Consider the following 22,545-nt stretch of genomic DNA (forward strand, 5'->3'; position numbering starts at 1 on the left):
GGCGCGTGGAGGACTGTCGTCGACGTGTGTGTCTGATAAACGCTGTTCGGGTCAATAGGACCGGCTCGGTAGCACATACGTGACCGTCTCTAACCCGCGGAGCAGAGAGTCCACGCGCGTGGAAGAGTAAAAACGGGAACGAACCGCGACCAAACGCGACCATCCGTTTCGACCGGCAAACGGGTCGAGTCACGTGAACGATGGGTACCGACATTCTGCACCTTACGAAGCAAACGAACACTTTCGTGCCAAAAAAACATCAAATCATTTGCTCGTGTGTACGCGGGCAGAATAGTCCACTCCGCGTCTTATCGGCCGCATGGCGCGGCTTTGCGCGGATAAACGGCAGCTGTGTGCCGCAGAGCGACCCGAAGAAAAAAAAAAAAAAAACAAGGGCGAAAACGCTTCCAACCGACGAATTCAACAGGAAATCCTCTTCCACCCGAGCGGTTCATCGCGTATTCTCTGACCGTCTTCACCCCGCCGACCGTGGCACAGCCGCCCGCGTGGAGTCGCGTAGGCGCCCGCAGTGGGGGCCTTTTTTTTTTTTCCTGTGCGTTTTTTCCGCACCGACGCAGACGACCTCCTCCCGCTCAGCAGCGGCCTCCATTTTAGCTCCTTCCCCGGCCGCCGCCTCACGTGTCCTGGACTGTCTTCCTCACATGACCCGTGTGTTTGTCCCCGTGATCAGCGCTTCCATCTCCGTAAATCAGTGCGGTTGAATATCAGCGTTTTTTTTTTGTTGTTGTTTTTTTTAAACACCGCAAAAAAAAACTTGATGGATCTGCTGGAGCAGAGTCTGGACAGCTCGGCGAGGTGAGAGGCTTCCTGCTCCGCCGCGCGGCCTAAAATCCAGAGTTTTATTCTCTTTAACCCGAGGATCTGTTCACTGCCCCGCATGATGCCCTTTAATACTTTTGACGTGCGTGGACCCCGATGAGTTGAACCAATGAGTGCGCTTCGGCGCCCCGCACACATTGTGTAGCACAAACTGCGCCGATTTTGCAAATCCGTGACAGCGCGGGCACTGTTTTTTTTTACCTGACACAAAATGCACGGCAGTAATTCGTGACAATATATCCAGGGCAGCAATCATTACCACTGTGTTACACCATCTGATGAAACTTGAAATGCTTAACACAAAGCAGGATGGGCTGTTATTAAGAGTGATGCAGTTTGTTGTGAAGTTCATCTCTCCTTGTGCCGCCAATCAAACCGCGTAGACTTCAGTCTTTATTCATCATAAGTTGCAATTTTCTGCATGGAAGTTGCAGGAAACATGAGACATGTCACTCTTGCACGTCAGTTATGCGTCGCTTTATTTATGTGTCCGCTCCTGACCACGTGGGGGCGCTGTCTTCCACAACTAAGATGCGGGTCTACATGAACAAACTTATGAATTTTGTTTTCCCTCGTTTTTTTTTTTGTTTTTTTTAGTCACGACAAACAGGAAACGGAAGAGGTGGTGCAGTTACAAGAAGGTGGGATCCCCGTTTTCTGCTAATCATGACATGTCAAATCACCTGTATCAATTTCTCAATCTGAGAATGTGTGAGGCACAGGTTTGCTTCTTTAGTGGCGCATTGGAACTTTGAACCAATATTCCTGTTAAAAACAAAATAAAGCAAGTGTACGTGCATGTCTTCATTCATCTCCTCTCTCACTTTTTATTACTGTTACTGCCGTGGTGCACCTCCACACATTTGAGACACTTTGACCTGTGTGTTGCAGGAGAGCCGGTGGGGACGGAGGAGCACGCTGCAGTGACCATCGCTGGCGTCCCGCCGGCTACCTTCACCGACCACAATGTGCAGTACCAGTTCCGCACAGAGAACAGTGGAGGACAGGTGAGCGTGGACCACGACATGTTAGTTCTACCCAACAATATGTTAGTTAGTTCCTCTCTACACAACAATGTGTTAGTTAGTTCCTCTCTACACAACAATATGCTAGTTAGTTCCTCTTGTATTAGCTTAACGTGAGCTAGTTAGCGTTAGCTCACTGGATAACAGCATGAAATATCCCAACATGATTGCTAATTGACCCGACTGGTTTAATTTCTACAATTATTATACACTCACCTAAAGGATTATTAGGAACACCTGTTCAATTTCTCATTAATGCAATTCTCTAATGAACCAATCACATGGCAGTTGCTTTAATGCATTTGGGGTTGTGGTCCTGGTCAAGACAATCTCCTGAACTCCAAGCTGAAGGTCAGAATGGGAAAGAAAAGTGATTTAAGCCATTTTGAGCGTGGCATGGTTGTTGGTCCCAGTTACTGGGATTTTCACGCACAACCATTTCTAGGGTTTACAAAGAATTGTGTGAAAAGGGAAAAACATCCAGTACGCGGCAGACCTGTGGGCGAAAATGCCTTGTTGATGCTAGAGGTCAGAGGAGAACGGGCCGACTGATTCAAGCTGATCGAAGAGCAACTTTGACTGAAATCACCACTCGTTACAACCGAGGTGAGCAGCAAAGCATTTGTGAAGCCACAACACGCAGAACCTTGAGGCAGAAGATCCCACCGGGTACCACTCATCTCCACTACACATAGGAACAAGAGGCTACAATTTGCAAGAGCTCACCAACATGGGACAGTTGAAGACTGGAAAAATGTTGCCTGGTCTGATGAGTCTGGATTTGTGTTGAGACGTTCAGATGGTAGAGTAAACAGCATGAGAACATGGATCCATCATGCCTTGTTACCACTGTGCAGGCTGGTGGTGTAATGGTGTGGGGGATGTTTTCTTGGCACACTTTAGGCCCCCTAGTGCCAATTGGGCATCGTTTGAATGCCACAGTGTTAGTGTGGTGTTCCTAACAATCCTTTTAGGTGAGTGTATTTATAAGCTTTAACACACCAAGTCACAGAAGCTAAGCTACGATTGGACCATCGCCGTTTAGCTAACGGTTACCTTTAGGTTGAAGTTTGTCGTACTGAGAGGTGGATAGACAAGCTCTAATTGTGGCCGCTGCCTCCTTTGCCTTTTCTTAACATGCCAATGAAGTCTCTTAAGAAGATAAACTGTGCCCCCTCTGTCCTGTCAGGTGACGTACCGCGTGGTTCAGGTGACAGACGACCAATTGGAAGCAACAGCCGATGGGACCGGAGCTGTCAGCGTCGTCTCCACCGCGGCTTTCGCCGGAGCCCCTCAGGCCGTCGCTCAGGTGAGGAACCCAACTCGGTTGGTTGGTGAGCAAAGCATTGCCTAAAAGAAATAAGTGCCGGGGCGAATGTTGAATGTCCATCCATAAAGCCCTTCATGGTGTGACCCTCTATGAAAGGACCCAAAGCCTCGGTTTCCTCCAAAAAATACATAAATGTCTGCATACAATTTGTGATTTTTAAGTAAAATATTCTCTGTAATGCAGATTAAAGAATAAAAAGTACTTTTGTACTTAATATAAATTAAATAGAGCAGAAATTCATTTAGCAAGTTGCTCGAGGAATGTTTTCCGTTTTTCTTACTTATCGCACGTTCTCCTGTCCCACCGACGCGTCGCTGCCTCCACCAGGCCGTCATCCAGAACCCTTTCAGTAACGGGGGCAGTCCCGGGGCCGAGACTGTGGGAGGCGAGACGCGCTTCGCCTATTTCCCGGCCGCCGCCGTCAGCGATGGGACGGCCGTGTCGGTGCAGGCCACGTCCGACCCGACGATAGCACAGGCGGGAGGTGGGGAAGCTCTTTAACGTGACGCCAAAATCCAGATCCACAAGCCATGCCATGTTAGAGAAGAGCTTTATTTCATCTCATTTCTCATTTTTTGTCTCTGAAAACTCAGGTCAGTTCTACGTGATGATGAGCCCCCCCGATGTGCTGCAGACGGCGGCCCCTCGCAGCATCGCGCCGCGCACACACACCTACACGGCGTAAGTATGACCCGGCATCATTTTCCCATCCCCGAGGTTACCAAATCGCTCTTTCTCCCTCCACGTGTTTGGCCGAATTCTCAACCCTCCTCCCTTCCCATGTTAACTCCACGGTGGCTCAGGTGTCCTTTACCCCGTCCCTCTGTTGCTGGAAGGATTAGTTTTGTCTTTGTGTGTACAAATAAAGATTCCTAAAAATACAGAAAAAATCGTTTAAAAGATCTGAAAACCACACTGTGTCCTACTTACCTGCCATCCCCAGAGACCTTGGTGAAAACGAGATGTTGCAGCATGGCAGTTCAAACTGGTGAGAAGAACTTTCACATATGACCCCCATCCCCCCCCTCACTATGTGTAGTAGGCACAGCCGTCTGGTGGCGTACCAATCAGTGATCAGCATCACCCTGTCCGTCATTGTATATTAAAATGTTCAGTAAACAGGCAGCATGAGGCTCTTCGTATCGTATAAGCCTCGTGTAAGCCCCCCCTTTGCGTTTTGCCTATTCAGTCGCACTGCAACCTGGCTTTTTGTTGGAATGTATGTAATGGACCTGCAGTCAATTCAATTGATTGCATGTTTTTCCTTTTTGGAATTAAAAAAAAATAAAAAAAAACGTTTAAAAATATATATATTTTCAGCAATTTGGACTTCTGTGTTGGTCCATTACACAAAGTCCAAATAAAACTAAATAAAACATTTTAATTCCCAGGTTGCATCCTACTAGGGAAGAAGTTACTTTTGCCTCCACATTGCGGCTTTCGCAAACGTGTATCACATGACTATTAACGTACAGTGGGCATGCGCGTGGCGGTGCAGACAGGAAGAAGAAGAAGAAGACGACGTGGTACGTGGTCACATAATAGGTGTGACAAATCAGGGAATGACGCGTCACGACTGCTAAGAACCAATCAGGTAGCAAACCAGCGTGTGGGCGGGATCGCTTCCAAACCGATCCGTTTTCATTGGGCGCTGAGTGCAAACGTAAGACCTATCCGCTTTTAAAACAACCATCCGCGATCGTTCCCCCCGACGCCCGATGGTTTCACTGGTCCGGCCCAGTATGTGGCCCCGTACCTAAAATTAGTTTGATACCCCTGCTCTGTAACAAGAGTTAATTCATACAGACTTGCCATCTTGGCTTGCTGCATGAATTACCGTAAATATTCAGTCGTCATGTCTGGCATTTTAACTCAACATTTAGATTTAACATTTAGATATAACATTTATATATAACATTCACATTTAGATTAAATATTTATATTATTTAACAACTTTGTTACTGCCAAACATTGTACTGTAGTTGTTGCGTGTATTTACATGATTTTGTCTCTAAATGTTTGAAAAAGGACATATGAATATTGTCCTGCTTTTTTTTTCATATCATATTTCTAAATGTACCAAAACTGCTCAGGATTTTAGAACGTGCAACATTTTACAAACGGCGCCCCATACCTCCTCCCCAACCAGGGGGGTATTGCACAAAAGTAGAATAAAGAAATCGAGGCTAAGTGATAAATCGGTTGCACGTTTGCCGAGTCGCGCTGAGGAGGAGGCGCTGAGTCGGTCCAGGTGTGCATATCTGGGATCAGTGCACGTCCACGCTATCGATCACAGATTTACTGATGCTATAAAGGAGAAGACGCCGCGCACGGCAGCATATTTCTCAGCCGCTGAGCAGCAACTGATCAAATATATGAGGAGGTGAAACATATAATACGCAAAAAACAGGAATATGGCAGCTGTAATTAAACCGAGAAAAACTGTTTGCGGACCAACTGAATGCGGAAGGATTTAAATAATCTACTTACTAGGAAAGTTGTACACCCCGTTTTAGTTGCTTTTAATATGATTGTTTTATGTGTTGGTTTTATTGCTGTATCTGTTCATGTGCTAAATGCACGTGTCTGAGTAGCAACATGTAAAGCACTATAAAATGTATGATTATTTAGCCAATACTTTGCCTTAAAAGTGAACAGAGGGAAATAATGTTCCTCTGGAAATTTACACTAAAGACTAATTTCAAACCCGTATTCACATAGCAAGAATATGTTTTTACAATATGCAGGAGGGGGGCGGCACCATGCAGGCTTTACCCCAGCTTAGGAATTGGCCCTTGTTCTAAACCAAAGAAGGCCTGGGAGGGACTTTGGGTGGGACAGCTACTGACTCTGTTCCACCTGCACAAACGCTGTCCAACCGCAACGACTCGTACACCCCCGGTACTTCAACATGCTTTTTATCTGCCGGACCTTCTTGCGGTCCGCGAAATATTGTCTGACATGAAAACGGTCCGTGAGGAAATAGTAGAGTTTAAAACCAAACTGGTGACAGCAATGGTGACCAGTGATGCATGTTGATAAAAATAAATCGGAACAAATTCAGAAAACAACGGAATAACCGTTAAACCCGTTGGTTTCGGGTCAGAGCGGCAGCTGATTTAACACATGAGGCTGCAGGGTTAATCTTAGCCTGGTCTGGAGCAGGCTAACTTCAAAGAATAAATCGCCATGGTTACATGGCCGGGTTTAATTCAACCTGCTTTCGTGCAACCGAGTCAGAGCTAAATTCCTCCAGGATAACCTGGAAAGCCCGACTTAATCCCTTATCTGGGTTTCGTGCAATAGCTCTCAGCCCAGCACATCAGCAGAACCCAAATAATAATAACAATAATGCATCTGACGACTTTCCTTGAGTCAGGTGCTATATTTGGGTCACACTGAAAATGTATTAATAATTTCACCTTTTAAATAAGTTTTGCTGTGTGTTTCCAGGAAAGTGGAGGGTCCCCGGGCTCCCCGAGATGAGAGGCGACGAGCACAGCACAACGAAGGTACGTGGCCTGCCGGGTCTCTGTTAGCAATGAGCGCTGAAGTCCATGTTGCCTCGTGTTCCGTAGAAGCTCTCTGTTGTATTTCAGCTCAAAGCAATTAGTTTCTTTCTTCACAGTGGAGAGAAGAAGAAGAGACAAGATTAACAACTGGATCGTCACGCTTTCAAAAATCATCCCGGACTGCAGCATCGACAGCAGAACCGGAGCGGTGAGTGCAGTGCAGAAATGGGCCGTCTATGCAACGACACTCACAGCATGTGGAATAGTGACAGGTTGCTACTTGGCTCTTGAATAGGCCGCGCTGCCGTTGTTCATTTCTGTGTTACATTCTTTGACTTCGACAGATGAGCGGGGGGATTTTTCTTCATTTCTGTCATTTTATCTAATGCGTGAATCAAAGATGCTGAAAGTCCAATTGGACAGGTGTAACCACAGCCAGCGGCTCAGCGTCTCTGTAGGAAATGTTGCCTTTGCTACTCATACCGGGTACGTGGCAGTGCTTTTTCGCCTAGTTGATCTCACCCAACGTTTGTCTGAAAGAATCCCAAATGGCTTTGTCCATTACGGTAAACATTCTCTGAGTGATGCCACGGTACGAAAAGTGCGGCGTCCTACGCGGCCTGTTTGGTTTTTAGACCTCTGAACGTGCTGTATTCCTCAGAGTAAAGGAGGCATCCTGTCCAAAGCTTGTGACTACATCCGAGAGCTGCGTCAGAGCAACCAGCGCCTGCAGGAGAGCTACAAAGAGGTGGAGCGGGTGGAGATGGACAACGAGCTGCTTAGACAACAGGTGAACGGCTTTTCTTTCAAATGTACATAGAGGGATCAATGTAATCATTTCCTCTTTTATTAAATAAAGGCTTCCATAACCCTTCACAACACATCGTACTTATAAGCTACATTTTTGCGAAAGTCACTTATTATTTTATTACAAAAGTTCACTACTTTCCGGTCCAGGGCCTCTCTTTTTTTTCCTCTGCTGTACTTGCTCATGTCATCCTTAAACCATGTTGGACAGCAACAACTTTTGTGTGGTAAAACACTTGATTTCTAGTTATTTCTAGCTAGTTAAATATCATGAGACGGGACTACTGTACTGTAACTCAGAAGATGTGAAGCTAAATACAATGTGCCTTCTCCTGTAAGTATCGCCCGAAGCCGCTGTACCAAGGAGGGGAAGCTGAGCAGGTCTCATTGTGGTTTACTTGGACACATCCAAACTGTTTCCCTGGAAAAACAAGACAACTAGAAAAACTATTTGCATTGATGAACCCAAAAGGCTGATTTATGCAAAATAGTAGGAGAAATAGTCGAGAATCCCTTCCAACTGACTTTTCTCAGCAGATGCATCTTCAATCATTTTCATTTTCCTCTGTGATGCAGCCTGCAAAACCTTGTTAGCAATCCCTTGATTTCGATTCGCCACCTGAAATCGCACAACTCCAGTGAAATGTCATCCCATTTGATTGTTTCCTTTGTCAAAGCCCCAAGGACCAGAACTAAGGACTCGCGTGCGTGTGAGTGCATCCGAGGGTTTACAATAACAAACTAAAAGTCTTTCTTCTATGTTGTTTCCCATTTTTTGTATTTCTAGATTGAAGAGCTAAAGAACGACAATGCTCTCCTTCGAGCACAGCTGCAGCAGCACGGCGTGGAAGTCAGCGGGGATGCAACGCCGCAGTGACTGTGGACTGGACGTAATGTCCCAAACAAAAAGACGCGTCGTCCCACCCAGCGGATCAGCACCAGGGAAGGAATAACGAGACAATTTGCATCTGAAATCGGACCACGCCAAAACACGCACGCAGGGCTCGGAGAAGAGCGCCAAAGCACTTGAGGCCGCCGCCTCTTCCTCCTCCTTCTCCTCTTCCTCCTCCTCCAGCTGCTGGAGAGCGAACGCTCGGAAATGTGTTCACTGTGTAGCTACATGAACCTCTCACCTTTTGCTTTAAAGGAACACGACCTCCGCACAGCACCGCCACGCTTGCACAAAACAATCTTTTTACTTTTAAATTATGAACCCCGCCACAGAAAAATGTCCTTTTTTAGCAATTTCACCTTTTTAATCATACCGCAAACTTGCTTTTTTTTTTTTTTTTTTTTTTACTTTTGCTGTGTTTGAAACTACTAAATGGGACTCGAATGATGGCTCTCCTTTGCTTTTAATTTATTAGTGTTAAAGGAATGTGTGCAAAGACAGAAAAGCTGATACTAGAATTTACTTTTGTTCCACTGCCACAAGTTCATAGTGTGCAAATCCAATACTTGGATCACCTCATCAGCGTTACCAAGGACAGTTAAAATGACCGTCAGTGGTATATATATCAATTTGGCCTCTTAACACTGACACAGTGCTCCCAAACCGTATGAACATAATTGAGTGCCTGGATTGGCAGGTTTGATGGCACAGGCATGCAGGTTGTACGAGCTGTTTAAAGTTGCCCGGGTCATCAGGACAGTGCACTGGTAAGTGGCTCCGACTCTATGAAGTCTTTACAAAGTGTAGATCTCTCTTGTTGAAAGACGGGTGAAGATTTTAGGAATCTTTATCTCTTTTGGGGGCATTAAACTGCAGTTGGTTTGTATATCTCCTTAATAGGTCGCTGGTGTAATGCAGAGAGAGAGCGAGAGGTTCAGTAGGAGGTCTTGGTTTGGGACCAGCCTCTGTTGGGCTCACTGGTATTGCTGCATTCAAATGGACACGTGGGATGGATTTTCTTTTCTTTTGCAATCTTCCCCAAACTCTAAACGTTTGGGAACCTTTGAAAGAAAGAAGACCACAAAACGACTATGGGCAGGAATGTGCTGAGGGTAGTTGTAACTAACCAACTTTTGTATACACTGAAGTCACCACAGCATGGAGAAAAATATAACCACTGGCATGACTAATTCTGATACTACAATAAAACAGAAGTGTTTATACCCTAGTGTTGTTCTGCACAGGTCCATTTTGTGTACTTTTTTGTGTTTCAGCATAGCCGTTGAATAGCAGCCAAGACCACTGAACAAATTAAACGTTAGTGTCTCTTCTATATCGCCTTTTCATTCATTTGGGTTTTGTGTGAAGTATTGTCGCAGAAAATTAACCAACCGATCATTGTGTTGCCTCCAATTCGCATTAAAATGATGCTCCTAGTATTTACATAGGAGCACCCATGTTATAGCTGTTATAGAACGTATGCAATCATTGCAGCAACATCTTTAAGTTGTATGTGTTTCTATAGTGTGCCGGTCTTTGAAATGATCACTAACACATAGGGGGATGGCGATATTGGATCAACTATCAGTGTGGGACTCCTCTCGGTACCGCGAGCTGTGTGACAAAGTCCGCTCCAAACAATTTAGAAGTTCCATTACTGCGGAGACCCTGGGCGTTAAAACGTGGTGCGGTGACGTCACGGTCTGCCGCTGGAAGCAAACGGCCCGTTAAATCAACGTCGCTGTCGCAGAGGGACTGACGTCATGAACGTTGCCATGGGGATTTCTACTTGTTGCCATAGGAAACAATGACCAGAAAAACTCAAGGTAGTTACGCAACGACTAGCTGAATGATCTAGAAACCCGGTGAGTAGAATTCAATTAAACAAAACATTAAGGTCCAATATTTTTTTTTTAAACTAAGTTGAACTGTTGTTGATTCGTGTGCTCCGTGTTTGGGCAGAGAGAGTAACGTCACTCTTTACGGCCCGGACACCTCGTCAATGTGTACTTATCGCCACATATCCGCAGATAGTAATATTAACCAAACCTATTTCTATCAAACGGCCCGTTAAGTTAAAAAAAAGTCTGCCTTCAAACGGACTAACGAACAAACTAACCTTAAAATATTCAGCGTTACATGAAAGTCTGGTATCCCACAGTAACACAACATCACCTCTGAGTCACTTCAGAAGGTTATTGTCATACAATACTAATTATGAGAGAAACTAAAGGTCTAGTGTTAACTGTTAGCTTCCGTTTGAACTTAACAGTTAAGCAATAGATGCACTTATTTAGTGGATCAGATGGTACTTTATGAAACAATACAACCAAATGGAAATACGAGATTAAAGCTCCATCGGTGTAGGGAAACCCAAACTTCTGTTAATCTAATTAATCTCAGTTAACAACTTGGTTTTCTTGGTCATTCAAGCTGTGCAGATCCATGTTGATGAGATAGTTACTGCCAAAAGCCAAATAACTTCTATTTCCTTTTTGAAATGATCATGACTAGCAAGCTTGGTTATGAATTATAATTGAAGGGTTTTATTTATAATTGAATGTAATTATGCCCCACAAATACAGTGATTTGTTGGCATGTTGCTTCAGCAGTAGGATGTCTGTGCCTCCTGCAAAGCCTGGCCTGCACCACAGCGTTTCAGAGTGGACCAGTAACAACCAGCAGCTGTCTGCCACTGCACAACATGAGCAATTTGTTTCCATGGTGATCCGGCAGGAGGGGAGGTCGCTACGCAACGAGACCAACTGTAAGGTGGGTCCGCGTCGGCGAGGGTACCTGCCAGAGAGCTAAAACAGACGATACTGCATAACACACACAGTCCACACACTGCTCAGTATGTCCACATGTTATCAACCAGTTGTTTTTATTTTCTCCATAGACAACCTGGGATGAAAGTGACACCTGTCGCAGGCTGAGAGACCGGGTGTGGGATGTTGCCCGGCGGAAAGAGGAGCTAGAAACCTGTGCACAGAAAGTGGATAAAGAGATGGAGGCTCTGACTCTGGTGATTTATCCCAATCAATAGTGTCTCATTCCATGTACACAATAGTTCAAAGAGCTCGGCCTTTTCAACAATAAGTACAATACCTGTGTTTCCCTAAGAGTTAGTATTAATAATCCTGGACTAACTTAATATTAATAATTCCGAGAGAATCATGAGGTGTTGCTTGTGTCTGAGTGAACCGACGGTGTGGTGACCTCAGCCTGAATGTTTCTTGGGACAGTCCAAAGAGCAGAGTGAGCAGGCCCTGGCTGCGACTGCCGTCCCCCTGGAGGTTAGCCGTGAATGCTTAACGCTGAGGGACGGGCGGCGGGGGTTCGAGCTCGCCATCGACCCCGTGGACCAGCAGCTGAAAAAAGAGGTGGAGCTGATTGAGAGAATGCAGAAAGTTCTGCAGCAGCGCATTGCCGGGGCTTTCGAGCACTTGTGGTGAGGGAAGATACGGCGTAATGCAAAAACCCAAGGAGGCATTTTCTGTTTATCGTTTGACTTTTTTTTTCTTCGATCCTAGTGTTTTGCAGGAGGCTCGGCACCAGCTGACCGCTGACCTCCAGAACAAGATGGACGCCCTGGACATTGACATGTCGTGCCTGTCGCTTACTGTTCAGTCGCCCCAGATCTCCCTGAAGACCAACCCAACTCGCATACCGCCAGGGTAGACTCGGGATGAGGATGTGCACTAAGAAGTGATGCTTTCTTTTTTCCAACTTTCCTGTTTAACACAACAAATATCACTGTTGTAGTTCCTCCAACCCCCAAGAGTGGTCCCAGTTCAGCCAGTACAATGTTGCCCGTGCCCAGGAGGCCATGCAGGTGTCACAGCAAATGAGGGAGGACATGAGTCTGACCAGAGTGCAGGTGTGCATGATGTCACTCCTGTTTATATTCGTAATGGTCAGGGCTGAGTTAAACACAATCCTTCATGCATCCCATGTGAACAATTAGCTATCTGGTGCTTCAGTGTATCATTTCTTTTTTTCATTTCTTCTGTTGCGTCAAATACGGCACATTTGAGATGAATGTGTGTTTTTCTCAGCTGCAGAATGAGTTGGACACTCAGCGGCGTGCCACTGAGTTTTCTCTTCGGAAGCGCAATCACCACGAAGAGCAGGCACGCGACGAGCTGGAGTGGCAAATAAGAAACGTGAGTTATGTAACGGCAGGCTTTTATTGTCGTGATGCAGGGTGCACAGGTTGCAGCCGTTCGAATCCAGCCATGTTCCAGGTGCATGAGAGGTTATTGTTCATAGTTTAATAGCCTCTGACTGCCTGTAGACTGAGGATGAAATGGCAGAGATGGAGAGAGACATCCACGGGCTGGATGCAGATCTACAGGTAAAGACGGCCTCCCTTAAACTGGCTCACACTCGACTGGAGAACAGGACCAACCGACCTGGCATGGATTTGTGCAGAGACGAGGTTTGAGCAAAATACACACTGCACTATATCAAATATGGAATTTAGCATCAGCAGCGGAAGTGACAGCAGTGATTAGGTCCTCGCGATTAACGTGACGTTCGTCTCTTCCATCCTGTTTGTTTGCAGGTGCAGCTCGGCCTCGTTGAGGAAGTCCATCAACTGGAGGCCACAATTCTGGCGGTGAAACAGAAGCTGTCTGAAGCTCAGTAAGTCCGCAGTGAATCTTATTGGTCTTACACATTGTTGTTTAGCAAAACGTGATTTTCCTTTGGCCGAGACATTCCATGACAAAAAATGATAAAGATTACATTCAGTCATTCTAATAGTTTACTCTTTGATATGTACTGTACGTGTGCTGTTTGAGACGCTGCAAATGAAGCCAATAAGAAGCCGTAGTAGTAAATATTGGAAACAATACAAGATCCGCAGTGTTTTAAATGCCAAAAGGGAAAGAAATCCCTCTAAAACCCCATGCTTTTCTGTCCCGTCCTGTGCTCGCTCAGACGCTCCATGCAGAAGATGGAGCTCCATCATTCCCGCATGTCGCAGGATCTTTCCAGAAAACAGGAAGCCTTGTCCCTGGAACAACGAAGCATGAACACGCGCTCCCGCCTCGCAACAGCCTCCAGCTCGGAGAAGACGCCGCTGCTGCTGGTTCCACTCACAAACTCCAGCGGCAGGAGCAACCTGCAGCTGGCTCAGTAACATGAGGTGCTGTCCAGTGTGTGTCTGTGTGTGTGTGTGTGTGTGTGTGTGTGTGTGTGTGTGTGTGTGTGTGTGTGTGTGTGTGTGTGTGTGTGTGTGGGGGGGGGGGGGTTAGCTTTAGTTTTTCTGTCCACACTTGAGATACAGTTAAGTCTCTTAAAGTCTTAATTATTAATTATTCATCCACATTACTGCTGGAGGACATAACAATTTTCTATATTTATTTAAAATACAAAAGAAGCATTCTCCAGACCTTAGTGTGGTTAATTTGCTCTGTGTTGTGTTAATTATGTACTTAATCTGTCTATATATATATTCCACAAAAGAGCTATAATGTGGATTATGTTTGTTTTCAACAACAATTAAACATTTAGTCACAAAGATATTCTGCCGTCTAAATATATGTTCACAGAAATGTTGTCTGCATAACTTTGCAGATGCTTTTAAAACATATTATTTTCTATTTTAATGATTCAATTGGACATAAAGTCTGATTGTTATTTCTGGGTTTGTAGGCAGATGTTGGATCCAAATCAGATAAAATTGAAATTTAATGTGTCTTAAAGACACAACAGAAAACCTCCGTGGCTGTTGTATAGTGAGTCATCGAGAGTGTAACCATGGTAGAGCTGTTTAGGAGCAACGGAAGTCAGATGGCAGATGGCTATTCTCTTGTTTTTCACCATGCGGCTCATGTTATCACAGTTTTACAAGTGTGTCAGAGAGCACTACGATGGCCTTCAGGTAACGTAAATACGTCGAGGGCTGTGTCCTCTGCTCCCTTTGGAGATACCAGGGGAGCAGTGTAAGCTGATTAAAACACAACACAACACAAGGGAAAACAATCCTTGTTCATTTTTATATTTATATTTCATGTAATCTTCTGCAACGGAATGAGACATCTAAGGGTATTGAGAATTCCCGGTAGAAAATATATATATTTATATATATATATATATATATATATATATATATATATATATAATTAGGGCCGGGAATTTAGTGCGTTAATTACGATTTATTAATTACAATGTGAATTAAGATCAATTAATTATACAAAAAATAACACATTAAACATTTTTTACGCATTTTTACACTTATTTTTTGCACCGCGGAACGTTTCTCACTGGATGAGTTTCCGAGGACCGATTATACTGGAGCACCAAGTAGCGTTCATGACTTCAGACAACAACAAACCACAGTGAACATGAACGAAGAAGCTGACGAGACCGTGTCGGGTGGCCCCGTGAATGGGAAATCTTATTATAATAAACACACGGTGGAAGCGTCGATAAGAGCGTGGTTGTGTGCAAGCTGTGCAACAAGGAATTCACATCGAGCCTCAAGTATCACCTCAACGCAAAACAATTAGCAGCTAGCGTGGACGTACAAGGACCCACACCCAACCCACACTGCACCAGATGACTGGTTTAAGGACCAGGGTAACTAAGTCCACGTCTGAAAAAATAACCAATGTTCTGAATGTACTTGAAAGTATTGGGTCTACTTAAAAAAACCTAGTTTACAGAAGGTCTACTTACTTATAGGCTACCTGAATTTCTGAAAGTACTATATTTCTAAATATGCTATTTCTACACTTGTCTGCTGGAATTGGTTGAACAAAAATAAAAATCCATGTGAAAAAAATTACTTCTCACTGTTCTCAGGTCAAATATTTATGCAATTGAAATGCAAGTAATTTTGATTAATTAATTACAACGCCTCTAATTAATTAGATTAATATTTTTAATCGAGTCCCGGCCCTAATAATATATATATTATATTATATATATATTGACCTTACATATATTTTTTTATAATATTTTTTTACCTATTATTTTAAAAAAAATCTTTTCTGTGACATTTTTTGACCCTACTTATTTTGACTTTTTTCACAATATTTTTTTCCCATGACATGACTGGAATGATCTTAGATGGTATGGAATGCCGTTTTAGTCAAAATTAAATAAATGAACAAAAACACGGTAATGCATAATGAAACTGCATTTCATAATAAATAAATGAATAAAAACACGGTAATGCATAATGACACTGCATTTCATAATAAATAAATGAATAAAAACACGGTAATGCATAATGGCACGGTAATGCATAATGGCACCGTAATGCATAATGACCCAGTATTTCATTTCACGTTCATATATGCAAATCAGGGGGCGGGCTATCTATCACATTCAGAACAGACAACGGAGACGTGTGCAAAAAGGGCTGGCTAAGGCAGTGTTTCTCAACTGGTGGGCCGTTTGTCTAGAGCTGCCGAAGTCGGAACCGCAAGCCCTAGTACTTCCAGAAAACCCTCAATATGTGTCAAAATAGTATCTGCAGATAACCCATGTTGATCGATTTGATCCGCTAATGCTAGCATGCTATCTCGGAGCCCACCGATGTCTTCCATTATGTCAACACTCTCACGTCCCTTAGCCCAGTAGTTCTCAACTTGTCTGGCTCCGGGACCCACCTTTACCCCTTAATGACAAGCGGCGACCCAATTCGATCGGGGGGGGGGGGGGCTTCCGCGTTCGCTAGCGGTGTCGACGGCACACGTCTCCGTTGTCTGTTCTGAATGTGATAGATAGCCACGCCCCCTGATTTGCATATAAGAACGTGAAATGAAATACTGGGTCATTATGCATTACGGTGCCATTATGCATTACCGTGCCATTATGCATTACCGTGTTTTTATTCATTTATTTATTATGAAATGCAGTGTCATTATGCATTACCGTGTTTTTATTCATTTATTTATTATGAAATGCAGTGCCATTATGCATTACCGTGTTTTTATTCATTTATTTATTATGAAATGCAGTGTCATTATGCATTACCGTGTTTTTATTCATTTATTTATTATGAAATGCAGTGTCATTATGCATTACCGTGTTTTTATTCATTTATTTATTATGAAATGCAGTGTCATTATGCATTACCGTGTATTTGTTCATTTATTTAATTTTGACTAAAACGGCATTCCATAAGATGGAGCAACCTACACGTCCCTGTCCACTAATGCCAAATGCCCCAAATTTCTGTACTTTAAACCTTATCTGGGTTCAACCCTCAAGGGACATGGTGGCTCTTCCTAAATCCTTTTTTAGTTTTGGGTAACTGACATTTATAAAAAATCATAATGGGATATTGCCCCAGAGACGGATTGGTGCATCTTGGAGGATCAACCATGCTATTCATCCTTCCTGCATTGGTAAAGGCACAAGTGAGTTGAATTTGAATGTAACAGAGAATTGGAGGGTGGATGCACTAAAAAGGGTAAACAAATCTACACACTGTGCCAGACTGTCAGTTTAAGGTTGTCCACAGGATGCCCTGAAGTAGACAAACATGTGATTGTCTTGAAAAATGCCCTCAGAGGCTGTAATAAGTTTCATGTCAGTGTGACCACTGAATGAGACACATCTGCTCATCTTCACCCGTCAAAAAGGTGGAACCCTATAGGCTACGTAGCATGGCTAATAAGTGCTAAAAGGCTAAAGCAATTAACATCAAATTCAATTCATCAGCAAAAGATTCTTCATCATTCTTGACAATGCCATCATAACTCAAGTGAACGCGCCTTGTGTTTCTGCATAACCCCTAGGGTTCACTTCTCTGAAACAACCGTGGGGACAATGCCCCCACTACTACCTCCGCGGCAGTGTGCTCAAGACTTGGCACGAGCGGGATTTGAACCCACTGGCGGTGCGCACAGAGGCTTCTGGGCTCTAGCTTGCACCCCTACACTACCAGTCCTGGTCACATTTTGGCAGCTTTGATTCTCCTATTTAACCTTGAGCACTTGAGCTAAACCTCAAAACTCTTTTCAAATGCTATTTCCACATGTGGGCTTGAACCCACAACCTTCAAGTGCAGTGCAGGGGCTTATGTCAGCAGTTCTTCCGCTGTGCTACTTCACCAGACACTAACCAACTCTTTGTTTGTAGTATTTAACATTGAGATTGCTACTCAAACCTGAAGTAGAGCCAAAGGCTCAAACCCAAGACTGGGCTTGAACCCACAACCTTCAAGTGCAGGCAGTGCAGGGGCTTATGTCAGCAGCTCTTCCACTGTGCTACTTCACCACACACTAACCAACCCTTTGTTTGTTGTATTTAACCTTGAGCATGTGAGCTAAACCTCAATACTCTCGAGTGATGTCTGCATGAAGGGACATGAACCCACAACCTCAGACAGCAGGTTGGAGCCTGCAGCCTTTCAGTTGTTCCCTTGTGCTATTCAAGCACATGCCTCATTGTGTCCGTTTCTCATATTAGACCTTGGGATTGTTTACTAAACCTCAAAACTGTTTCAAAGTTTACAGTTTAAAGCCCTGACTGCAACCAAACCCTCCTTCTGAGAGAGCAGGTTTGAACTGAGGATCCTCCACACTTCAGCCTTCCTGCTATCTCCCTGCACTGTTCCACCACACACCTGTTGATGCTTTTGAATCCAACCTCAATTCTCATAGATTCTCAGGCTGGAATCCACAACCGTTCCATACCGTTATAATAGAATTGCAGGTCAAGTAAAGTCATATAATGGCATTTCTAATAAAGCCCTAGTGGATTTCACTACTTTTATGCTGTGATCCTTATTTCACTTTTTTCGACATGTGTGCTGATGCCCGCGTGTGAATTGAGAGGATCCATACCGACTCCCCTATGGAGCTAAACCAGTCTGAGGGTCCTCCTCAGCTGAGTGGAGAATAAATCCCGGAAGAAATAAACACGTTTGACACACGGCACCTTGAGGAGAGAGAATCAAATCCCAAATGTGGATCAGGAAGGTCAGCTTTGATTCCACTAGAGACACCAGAACTCACGATGATTCACAGTGTCACTGTTTGTTTAATTTAAAATTAGGGCCTGCTCAAAATGAATGAACGAATCACACTTTGATTTTTGACAATTTGAAATTCATTAATCGTGATTAAAAGATTGTTTCTTCTAAAGACTAAATCTTACAAGTAATGAGTAATAACTTAAGGCTACCCAAGCAAAAGAGGTCAGTGCTCGATTAGTGTGGTCTGCCCTTTTCTACTGAAATGTTTTGGCTGTGTAAACCACAGCTCAGATATCATTGTCTAACACTGACATGTTAAACAACCGTGTGTCTGCTAATGGGGTCAACGCCCCCTTGAGGCGTGACAAATAGAACATATTCAAAACTTTAAACCAACACATATTGTTGTTATATTATGTGTAAACCTGTAAATAACTTTTAAGCAGGCACTCTTTGCTGAAATGTCCAAATATTGTTTTAAGCGTCCACTTAAAGGATTCTGGATATGTGAATACGATAATATAGATAATAACAACAGTAGTGCTAGATGTACGATTTCAGTGCTTTTTGGGTCAGTTAAACCAATTTCCTTCAAACTCTTGTGTGGCTGACATCTTAGCTTGAGCTAATGAAACGGCCCTCTTGATGGGGATACCCCCGCTGTGACCTCCTGAAAAACAAAACTGAGAAAGAAATCTCAAAGGTGAATGACGCTGCAGTAAATGCCGCTTTCACTTATATTAAATTAGGTAAATATGTTGTAATTACTCTGCTAGATATCAGAAGTGTGACATAACACACACATTTCTTTTGAGCAGTGGATCCATTGACTATGCAAACAGCGTGCATGTTTGGAAACGCTGCAAAGGTCTTCTTGGACAAAACACTTCTCGTATCCGTCATCCTGCTCATGGATTCTGTTAAAGGCACCAGCAGGCCGCCAGGATTTTCTGCTCCATTTTCTACACCAAAAAGCCTTTGGGCATAGCGCCCGCACCTCTCGCACGCACTCAGTAAAGAACTCATTCTCAACCATAAAACGGAGAAAAGTGCCCACAACGCGCCACAAACAAGTCCATGTCCCACCAAAGCCCGACCCATCCTGTCCTCGTATTGACCATCAAACTCAGCGCGTTTATGACTCCACTGCCTCCGCGCTCCACTTGGTTTCAGACGGCCTCGGCTTCAGGGGCCATGGCCATGTGCTTCCTGGCACGCCAAATTAGTCTGAATCATTGCACTTAAGGACCCAGATGCTACCTGTCTGTCGCCCTCCACTGACGGTGCAATCAAGGCAGCCCGGCCTGCTAAATGACCCCCTTATGCACGAGTGGATGCGTCTCCTTATCTGCACCTCGCCCCCTTCCTTCCCACCTAGTCCCCACCGCCTCCGTTTTTTTAGCCTCCGAGTTTGTGTCTCCTTCTTTCGAGCTCAGTTCGACACACCGTGGAAGTGCCGCAGCTGCCAGGGATGCATCTGTCTCTCGGAAGACGCGGTCAATGAAGGGCGAGGACACGAGGGACAGCCGTGCGCTCAGCTGCCCGTGAAATCCTTTGATGGTTTTTGCTCGTTGTGGTTGGAGACCTTTCCTGTCTCCGTTGTAGTCATGGCAACCTGGAGCCGGGGCTTGCTTTTGGCCGGACTTCCCTTGGCCCTCGGCCGCGGTGAAAACGCGCTGCTGCCTTCCTATGATTACGCTGCCCTGTCCGTGTACACCTTCACCTTCCTGCTGGGCCTCCCCGCCAACGTGCTGGTCCTGGTCGTGTACGCGCGCAAGGCCCACAAGCGCGGCGCCACGCCCAACGTGGTGTACGCCCTCAACCTGTGCGTGGCCAACCTGGTGCTCGTGGGCTGGCTGCCCGTCAAGGGCCTGGAGACTTTGCTTCAGGACTGGATGCTGCCGGCCCCCATCTGCCCCGTCTACAGCTTCTTCCTCTTCTCCTCGCTGTACGGCAGCTGCCTGTTCCTCACCGCCGTGACGACGGGGCGCTACCTCAGCATCGCCTTCCCGATCATCTACAAGAGGTACCGGCGCGCTCGCATCTCTTGCTTCATCTGCGCCGCCCTGTGGCTCACGGTGCTCGCGCACCTCAGCGTCGCCCTCGTGGCCGAAGGAGGGGCCAACTTTGTCTCCACCGAGGGTGACACCTCCGCCTGCTACGACCACTTCAACGCCTCCCAGCTGGCCGTCCTGCTGCCCCTGCGCCTGGAGATGGCCATCGTCTGCTTCCTTCTGCCTCTGGTGGTGACGTCGTTCTGCACGCTGCGCTGCGTCACCCTGGTGTGGCGCTCAAACCTGCGGCCTGCAGGGAAGCGGAGAGTCCTGACCGTCGCCCTGTCCACGCTGGCCGTGTTTGTGGTGTGCTACGCGCCCTACAACGCCTCGCACGTCGTGGGCTTCGTGTCGGGCGACAACGTGGAGTGGAGGACGTACGCCTTGCTGACGAGCTCCTTCAACGTGTTCCTGGAGCCCGCCGTGATGCTCATGCTGTCGCCAGTGTTGTCCAAGGGGATGGCGGGAAGAATCTGCGCAGGGCGGAGCCAGCTGAGCCGGAAGGAGCGCTGTCGCTATCGGTGCCACGGCACCAGCGGTGGAGCGGACGCCCGGGCGCCGCCGCGCGCCGCGTCCGAGAGGAGCCAGGCCAGGGCCGAGGTGACCAAAGAAAGTCAGGAGTGAGGGGACAGTGGGCCGAGACGACGGGTGAAAACGTTCATGTGACAGTGTGACGCTAATGTTGCTTCACCGTTGTACCCCCCCGCTCCTAACAGCAGCAAATGACCTTTGTTCTTTAGAGTGTGAATATAATATTAAGAGATGGACGTCTGTCAGTGGAGGAGGCTGCTGAAGTGAACCCCCCCCCAGGGGGAGGATGACTTGTGGCTGCATCCGCTCCAAGCTGCACCCGGGGAAACGCCACTTCCTGTTGCTGCTGTGACAAGTCCACAGATGTCTACTGAGGGGTTTATCCAGCAAAAATGACTTAAATTAGTTATTAGTTAGTTATATGATTTTTAGAAGTGAGCGTTTTTTATAATGCGCACTCGAGAACGAGAAGAGTGGGTTGGACTGTATTTATAGAAATAGAAGAGGCGTGTTGGAGGCGTAAAATGATGCTAATTAACTTCACTGGGTTTACAAGTAAAACAATTACACAAACAGTTACATGATCGATGTAATGATTAAACAACTTCTCAGCAGAGCGTTGTGAATCAATCTTTTTCTTTAAAAAATTGTTATCTACTATCAAGGAATGAGCATTTTTGACCTAATCGTAAAAGATTCCCCTTTTTGATATTTCCAGTACAAACTATAGATTTAGATTCAGTGTGTTACTCTTGGCTTCAGTATATAATACAGAAAATGTTGATTAAACTAAAATATAGAACGCATTTACACGTGACTATTATCTGACATGAGTAGTAGAATGCAAAAAAAGTGAGATCGTTTTGCACAACTGGGAACAACAACGGAAATGTAAAATGATGCGATTATGAATGTATCATAATGTAAAACTGTAGAGTGCTACACATGTGACCTCATTAAATGATCACATATTCAATAACATCACAAACAATTGACATTGCCCACTTAATAACGGTACTTTAAGTGCACAACTAGTCCAGATGGAAGAGAGTGTGTAAACGCACCGTACAAAACAACACTAATGAGGCAATATAAACGGCATCCAAACTCATAAGTAGTTCTGGTTCCAGTTAGCCGTTAGCTGTTAGCCACACACAGCATCAACTATCATTCCCAGAGCGGCAGGTAGGGGAGCTGGAGATGAGGAGGGAGGGAGGGAGGGAGGGAGGAGCAGCAAAACAAGCAATAAAAGGTGCTCTTAGACAGTGTGAGTCACCGCGACCACAGCTGACCCCTGAGCGTGCAGCCGCGACCGGGCAGCACCTCTTTGATCCAGTTCACTGCAGCAGAATGTCAGGTGAGCCGTGGACTGACTGAAACACACACTGATCACATGGTCCTCCTGGCAGTATCTCAACCAAATGAGGAGACGACGACAGGAGAATGTGTACAGGAAAAGTGTCATATATATAAACAAGGCCTGGTGCAGATTAATTAATGCATTTATTTTATCACATGTTAACACAATTATTTCTAGAACTGCTCACTGGGTCTGAATTTCCATAGTAATGTAGATTAATGCTCAGCGGTGACAAATAGCTTTGTCTTTATCTT

General features: G+C 45.2%; 3 protein-coding genes across 4 annotated transcripts; all 3 read left to right on the forward strand.

Annotated features, from left to right (window-relative positions):
* Positions 1–8: 8 nt before the first annotated feature.
* On the forward strand, positions 9–9,632 carry usf2 (upstream transcription factor 2, c-fos interacting). 2 transcript variants are annotated; one of them, XM_037474281.2, is made up of 11 exons: positions 9–816; positions 1,438–1,481; positions 1,732–1,847; positions 3,055–3,174; positions 3,523–3,679; positions 3,789–3,876; positions 4,139–4,183; positions 6,649–6,707; positions 6,824–6,915; positions 7,369–7,497; positions 8,302–9,632. In XM_037474281.2, exons 1-11 carry the CDS (start codon positions 779–781, stop codon positions 8,389–8,391), a joined length of 978 nt encoding a protein of 325 aa, XP_037330178.2. In that variant the 5' UTR covers positions 9–778; the 3' UTR covers positions 8,392–9,632. The 2 variants fall into 2 exon arrangements, with proteins under 2 accessions (XP_037330178.2, XP_062414395.1); XM_062558411.1 differs by lacking the exon at positions 4,139–4,183 and having other exon boundaries at positions 10–816.
* Positions 9,633–9,979: 347 nt separating this feature from the next.
* On the forward strand, positions 9,980–14,442 carry tekt2 (tektin 2 (testicular)). Its single transcript, XM_037474574.2, has 10 exons — positions 9,980–10,271; positions 11,016–11,178; positions 11,306–11,431; positions 11,652–11,857; positions 11,940–12,083; positions 12,172–12,286; positions 12,465–12,572; positions 12,704–12,847; positions 12,974–13,053; positions 13,351–14,442. The coding sequence occupies exons 2-10, from the start codon at positions 11,023–11,025 to the stop codon at positions 13,550–13,552; spliced, it is 1,281 nt and encodes a 426-aa protein (XP_037330471.1). The 5' UTR covers positions 9,980–10,271; positions 11,016–11,022; the 3' UTR covers positions 13,553–14,442.
* A 5,054-nt stretch (positions 14,443–19,496) lies between these two features.
* Positions 19,497–21,401, forward strand: si:dkey-211g8.9 (free fatty acid receptor 3). Its single transcript, XM_037474681.2, has one exon. It carries the CDS (start codon positions 19,600–19,602, stop codon positions 21,022–21,024), a length of 1,425 nt encoding a protein of 474 aa, XP_037330578.2. The 5' UTR covers positions 19,497–19,599; the 3' UTR covers positions 21,025–21,401.
* The last annotated feature ends 1,144 nt before the right edge of the window (positions 21,402–22,545 follow it).

Source organism: Pungitius pungitius, chromosome 17, assembly GCF_949316345.1.
Source record: "Pungitius pungitius chromosome 17, fPunPun2.1, whole genome shotgun sequence".
Lineage (NCBI taxonomy): Eukaryota > Metazoa > Chordata > Actinopteri > Perciformes > Gasterosteidae > Pungitius > Pungitius pungitius.